This window comes from Pholis gunnellus, assembly GCF_910591455.1.
Source record: "Pholis gunnellus genome assembly, chromosome: 3".
Lineage (NCBI taxonomy): Eukaryota > Metazoa > Chordata > Actinopteri > Perciformes > Pholidae > Pholis > Pholis gunnellus.
Window position 1 is genome coordinate 16,797,986 of NC_136529.1, and position 7,212 is coordinate 16,805,197.

Sequence of the window (7,212 nt, forward strand, 5' to 3'; positions counted from 1 at the left end):
CATCTGGGTCATTACCTGCTGTTGTTGCTTCAGCTGTATTGATCGTTACTGTACTGTGTGTATCTCAATAGGTCAAAGCTGACTGTCCATTCTCTAAATCCACCTTTTGTTACGGATTGTGAGGGACTGAAGTCCAAAGGTGTAAATTCCTCTGAGTCCTGGGAAAATACTGCAAACACGTCTGCACATTTTAACCAGTACAAGAACTACAGTGGCCGAAGCGAAAACACGGATGACTCTATCGGCAGTGTTTGGTTTGTCCGTTCTGGGCCACTATGGCGTCCGGCTCCGTGAAGAGGACCTGCTGTAGAAGTAAACAGTATAATCCAAACACAACATACTTAATCATATTATTTTACTTTTCTGCCAATAGATCCCCCTAAATGCTACACACTGTACCTTTACGTTTTAACGATCAGGCATTTGAAATTGAATCCAAAATATTTTTGTATAGTCACACTTCTTTTACTTTGATCAGAAAATGTCAGTGTATGATTCATAATGGATAACCGAATTTCCACTTGCTAATGTGACACTTTTTTGTGCTTTATTGCATACATTTTTATTTTGTACCACTTTTACCCTTTTTTTTAAGCTGCTACATGTTGAGCCTTTGCCTGTCCTGAGCACTTTGAAGCAGGAGTTACAATCTTTCATGAGGCTTTTGCTAACATAGCTTGTTATGCATACTTCATTTTACTTGACACTACAGATGAGTGCTCATTCTCAAGTATGTGACAGAGAGGCACGTGTCCGCTCACATGCTGTAATCTATCAAAGCTGGTCACTGCACTGGGGATGATACCGACTCCCGGTCCAGTAGGAGCAACACGTACATAAATACAATAAATGGATAAAAGTAAGGATGCATTTCAACATTTCTGAACAATAGTGTTGTCATTTTCACACTGTACTCTGCCCTGTTCTTCAAAGTTTGCATTAATTCACTCAATAGATTATCTTGTCGTGAGGAATGATTGAAATATTGATCTCTGCTCAGGATGTATTGATACTTAAATGATTAAACTACACAAGCTATGATGATGACATGCATCTGTCATGGTTTTATTATTGTATATTTGCACTTCGGTGTAAAAATAGTGACTATTCAGATAAGGTTCAAAAGGAGCTGTCCTGATACTTAATGCAGAAAACTAAAGACTTCAGCTCTCACATGATATTATTGTGCCGTTCTGTGTGTAGCTCTCCCCCGCCACACGGGGGCGCTGCTGCACAAACGTGGCGTAATGAACACTGTGCTCGTACCGGTTAATGACTGATTAACCATCACCAAGGCTGAGGGAAACTTTAAAACTTTCTCAGAAAAAAAAGAAAAGACACTTAAGTAACAAACAACTATAGCAAGAATACCAAAGAAGACGGCGAAAGCACAGCTTTTGTGGCCAAATCGGGTGAAGAAAACAGCGAGACAGTGTGAGAAAGTTAGCATTACAATAACTGCTAAGCTAATCCTGCTAATGTGACAGCTGCCCCCTAAAGAAACAAGCAACTCACTTGTGTACAACTGTGAGCACTCCTTCTCCAAGTTGTGAGAGGAAGACCAGATACACGACGTTTTAAGGTAAGACAGCTTGCTTGTTGTCTCCTTTTCTTTGGGCTAATTTAATTAGAAGGCTAATGCTAGCCTGAAGGGGGTACAGGTGGCAGGTACTGTAACTTTACAGTCATTTAGATTTGATAAATTGTTATGATTTATCAAAGAAAGTCACCAACAGATTGAGCCTACTACACGATGATGCAGTGTTTACCAGTGTGCATGGATCACATTTTAAAGTAATTTATTAATCACAGTGCAGGTGCTGTTAAAGTTTGCCTTTGTGGAGACACCTAACTTTATGTGTTTGATGTGTGAGGTGTGTTTGCACCAGACACAAAATCATATGTGGGATTTTTCTTGGCAAGTTGCATGAATTCTTGACAGAACGTAAGTGGAAATAATAAGGTTGAGTGTTTCTGTGCACGTTTGTTTGGTCTGTAGTTATTTGTGAACGCAGATCAAGTAGTTCTACCTCTTTAAACAATAGTTTTAGTATTAATATATATACATCCAGAGGAGCTGTGACCATTGGTGTGTGTGTGTGTGTGTGTGTGTGTGTGTGTGTGTGTGTGTGTGTGTGTGTGTGTGTGTGTGTGTGTGTTTAAAGATGATGGTTGATGTAAGCAGTTGATGTTGGCAAGTCACCTCTTTGTCCAGTTTTGGAGGAACATTTGAATAATAACTTTTTAGGACAACCATAACATGTTCCTTTCTTCATATCTTCATATGTTATTGCGATACACACATTTTCCTTTCTCCTAATAAAAAAGCCACCAAAATATCCTGGAGCTATATATAAATATATTTATATCCTACAAACTGACATCACAATACATATTTGCACACAGGCTGGAGGACAGTCTGGACTGCAGTCCATGATGACACGAGCTTTCCACATTTACTGAGGCAGTGGAGCTGAGTGTTTGTAACACTTCTCCGTCATCCCGTCCACGCTGGGTGAAGGCTGCGATCCAATCCTCAGCGAAGTTATGTGTTGCAGCAGTGATCGATGAAGCTCTACGATGATTCATCAGCGCCTAGTAGGTTAGATGTCAGCGTGATGATTAGAGATGTGTGTGGAGGGTGACAGTAGTTACTACATTGTACTAGAGGAGTAGATGGTAGAAGTATAGTATCAGGGATTGTTGCAGGGCTGTGTATGAGGATTCAGGTTACTTGGTAAAGAACATATATTTGATATTTGGAAGTATGGCTTTTGTATTACTGTTTCACTGTGGATGCAGCTGTGGCGTGGAGCAGTGTGCAGCCGTTACTTGAGCCGCAGGAAATAATAGATCCGTAAATCCTATAATTACACTTAATCATAATTACCACCGTTCATCATCTTACACATTTAAGACACAGAACCTTTCATGTGTCACTTTTATTTAAATATTTCCAGAATCAAACGGACACAGCTCATTGTTCTTAGAAAAACAATATCAGCACGTAATGTGTTTTGGTCACTGTACAGTTAGAACATGTTCTCATCATCAACCTGTTTACATTATTCTCTATCACACCACAAAGGCCACATTAGAGTTACAATAGAAATTGCAACTGATGTCTAGTAACTAAAGTATGTTGTTAAAGTATATCTGATGCCACACGCACACACACACACACACACACACACACACACACACACACACACACACACACATATTTTCCCTTTGAGGTTGGTGTTGCATCTTAGCTTTAAAAGTTGAAATCCTTCAGGTTTCACTCAAACAGTGTTTTCCTCACCCGTGCTAAAATGTACAGAAATATCATAGACACGTACAGTAAATCTTCAAACTTCTCATCTATGATAATGTGCATTAAAAGCATTATAAGCAGTATAAAAACAATCTGTATCTACTGTACATAGCTTGTGAAACAGTTATTAAAGCAAACTCAACCTAAAAGTGCAGATTAGTTGAAGCTTCTTTTCTGGCCCAACGACGAATAAACATACAAACCGATCACACTCAACTCTGTTTTTGATGTGCTGTCTACTTATGAGCCTAATGACTGTTTAAATGGTGGATGGTGTGGTCACAGTAGACCCCGGAGCGATACAACATCACAGGAATAGCCAGAGCACAGTGGACTTAAGTGAGCTACCAGGTGTATGTCAGGGCAAAGAGACAAAAGCAGCAGGATTGTATGGACATGATTGAGCTGAGAGACATATATATATGAGGAGGAGAAATGCTTTACTCGCGGCCTCCTCCCATGATCTGGAGCAGGAAGCTGAACAGGTAGATGATGTCCAGGTAGAGGCTGAGCGTGGCAAAAACGTATTCCTCCGGACTTATCGTGTAGCGCTTGTTTCCTAACAACAACTGGGTGTCGAAGGCTAGGAACTGTGGCATAAAGATGGAGAAAACAAGGAGAGTAGATCAGTAATAGTAAAAAAAACAACAACAATAATGAGGTTTTCATAACGCGATTCTCACCAGAGTAAAAACGATGGCTCCGAGCACGGCATAGAGGGCATGTAACCAGGGAACCTGCGGGTGCAAAATAAAAGCGTTACAAAACACCGTTAAGAAGGACAGCCGGATGCTAATTTAAGAAAAACAGAGCAGATTATCTGTGAGGCTAATCCCTTCTCAGCAACGCTCACATACAGCCAGCAGGACCTGCAAACTGGTGTTTAACTCATCACAAATCACAGCTGTGTCAGACTTCCTCCCGAAAGGCGCGCGTGAACTTACGTATCCAAAAGGGACGACGATGGAGAAGGTGATGGCACAGAGAAGCATGACCATGCACAGGGAGAACAGCACTCCCTGACAGGACGTGACGTCAATCTGCAGCAGGTGAGAGAGCGAGAGAGAATAAACGGATGATGGATTTATTTCGCCTGTTGGGTCGTCTTGACAGCAGTTTGAAGTGTAGTTGAGGCAGTTGCTTCTCACCTTAGTCTGGAAGCTGAAGATGGTGACGGAAAGACACACCAGAGATGTGATCCCCAGACACAGAACTACTGATTTGGTGTTGTAAAAGCTGGAGGAAGAGAAGGAGTCGTTTTACTCTGGAAAGCCTCGGATGAGTTGTACTCTTAACGTCTTAGACACCCACGTAAACGTACACACACACGCCGACATCGACAATATTTACCTCGACACGAACCCCATCATGAAGGCCATGCTCAAAGTCTGAGGGGAAAAAGTGAAGATTACTACCACAGTTATGTTGAGCGTGTGCGTAAAGAAGAACATCTTCTGTTTTCAATGATAAGGAATACTCACAAAGAGAACTAACAAAATGATATTCCAAGGAAACTGCCTCCTGTTTAGGTAGGAAAAAAAAGAAAAGCCACTTTCATTAACGTTATGTGTGCGCTTTAACGGATATTTGGGTTGTCAGGTACGTTGCAAAGACACGTTACCTCAGCTCTCCACAGCAGGACAGAGCGATGTAGGTGGCAAAGAAAACAAGACTGTCAGAAAAAGGGGAAGATGATGAAGCTTAGTAAATAAAGTCATAGAGAAGACTATAATGTGAGCTGTGTTTTCACTCACTAAGACGCCATGTACAAGCTTGGATGAGTCTGGATGAAAAACCTCACGGGTGCACTGTAGAGACCAAAAGAAATAAATGGGCTCAATTCATATATTAGTCAAAGTGGTGGAAAGTAAAAACGTTTGAGTCACAGAAAGAGTCGTTACCAAAATGAGAAGAGAGCAACAATTGCCACGGTCACGAGCAGCTGAACCATGAGAATGGCGTAGACCTGCAGGAAGACACGCACATAGTATCAGAGCAATGGAGGCGTAGCTGTGATGTTGGTTCTGTGCCGGTGTCACTGGTGTCACACGTTTACCTTCCTGATGAAGGTCCGCCGGATGTTCTTGTCGTCCCACTCAAACTGGGCCTCCATCTCCCCATAGCCTGAAGGACGAGGTAGGGAGGAGACATGGGAGGGTTTATCTCTGTAACAAGTATTCACATGCGGTTCCTTAAAATGATGCTGCAGCATTAGTCGGACATATTTAAGTCCCTCTGCAGAAGGCAGGTTTGACTTCTACTTCTACTAACTTCTCACAACTTTTAAACTTGAGCACGTGCAATGTTGTCAGGGTTAAATAGTCAAGATTACAAATTGGAAATGAAACAATAAATATACTCATAATAAAAGCAGAATACTTTGACTCCAACATGCATATACTGTATGTAGTAGGTGGCGGACGTGAGTGGAGAGATCAGTTTTTACCTGCAGTCGCCTCCTGATAGCTGGGGGGCTCATTATCATCACCCACCTGCTGGTGTGGAAATGCACTTTTTAGGTTCATTACAATTTTTAATCAGATGCATGATAAGCATAACGGTCTTTGCATTCACTGTGCAGTTCAAAATAAATGTGTGTACTCTCACAAACCAGCACAGTGCTGACTTTGCTTTCACCTTATTGTTTAACTTCGGTCTAGAACACAATTTTCTCTCACGGATTTGTCCACAAAACAGCCTCCAGTTCAAAGGCTTAGGATGGATGTGATGGTCCTCCATGTTTCCGTAGCCGGCATAGATAACACTATAGTGTAAGTACAGAGCCCAGAGGAACCAACCAGCTCTTCATATGAGCTCTTTCACACACAGTACGTCGTTATTTGGTTGAAACAGACGAATCATATCTCCACTATCCTGACTCAAAGCCACGACTTTATAATTTGTGCCAAACAAACTTAAAAAATTGCATTAAAATGTAATTGTTCTTTGTAAACAATCACTATATGTATATATATATATATATATATATATATACATATATGTGTGTATTACAAAGCTGTAGTATACCTTTAAAGCCAGAAAGTTAAAAACATACCTTTCCCTTCTTCATGATTTTTCCCTTTTACACCTTTGAGTTGCTGATGATGAGGAAGATTAGTCACGAGTAAAATAGTTTTCTTGTCTTTCAAATCCCAAATATGGGAGAATCTCAGTTTAATAGGGTTTGTGTGGTCCAAAACACTGCGAGCTGCAACCATAAAAGGTTGTTTGTAGATTAGTTGTTGCTCTGAATTTGTTTCCAGTGTGCGGATTACACTGAAGCTTTATAGGCCTCCATGCGGTTAATCTCTCTCTAACCCTGATCCCACGCCACCCCTGTCCTCGGACCAATGAGGTCACTCTAGAAAAGTCCAGGTAGTCCCAAAACATTGAGATAAAGCCAGACCGTACCACTGCTGCTGCTAAACGGGGGTGTCGTTTAGGTGTCTCCCACTGCTGGCACAAACCTCCTCAACAGTACCAGGAATCCTATAAGACTCAAAGGACTTATATATCTGAATTACATATGCATTACATAACTATTCTTCTCCACTTAAGGGGGAAAATAAGGGGCAGAGACATATTTGATATTTGATAATCTGCATATATTCATATTGTGTGGGAATATAATATCAAAACAAAACCAAGAACCCAACCCACAAGCACATGTGATGCTTATAACACGTCGACTGGCTTTTAGCAACACAACAGTGATCTCTTGAACGTACTGTGTGACATCATGCTTTTGTGTAAGAGATTTGTAACGGGCACATCAGACTAATGAGATTGAAGTTAAGAACATTATGGAGCAGACACACAGCCTTTACAAATAATGAGGTTTACCATACGGCCATCTTTGGCCTACTGTTACTCATCGATTTTACGTTTTTTATTCT

The 7,212-nt window shown here is 41.0% G+C and overlaps 1 protein-coding gene across 1 annotated transcript; it reads right to left on the reverse strand.

Annotated features, from left to right (window-relative positions):
- Nucleotides 1-3,756: 3,756 nt before the first annotated feature.
- faim2b (Fas apoptotic inhibitory molecule 2b) lies at nucleotides 3,757-6,386 on the reverse strand (the record flags this gene model as incomplete). Its single annotated transcript, XM_079184037.1, has 12 exons — nucleotides 3,757-3,906; nucleotides 4,000-4,053; nucleotides 4,261-4,356; nucleotides 4,465-4,552; nucleotides 4,667-4,704; nucleotides 4,798-4,837; nucleotides 4,938-4,988; nucleotides 5,071-5,124; nucleotides 5,218-5,282; nucleotides 5,373-5,440; nucleotides 5,763-5,811; nucleotides 6,372-6,386. 12 exons carry the CDS (start codon nucleotides 6,384-6,386, stop codon nucleotides 3,757-3,759), a joined length of 768 nt encoding a protein of 255 aa, XP_079040163.1.
- Between the last annotated feature and the right edge of the window lie 826 nt (nucleotides 6,387-7,212).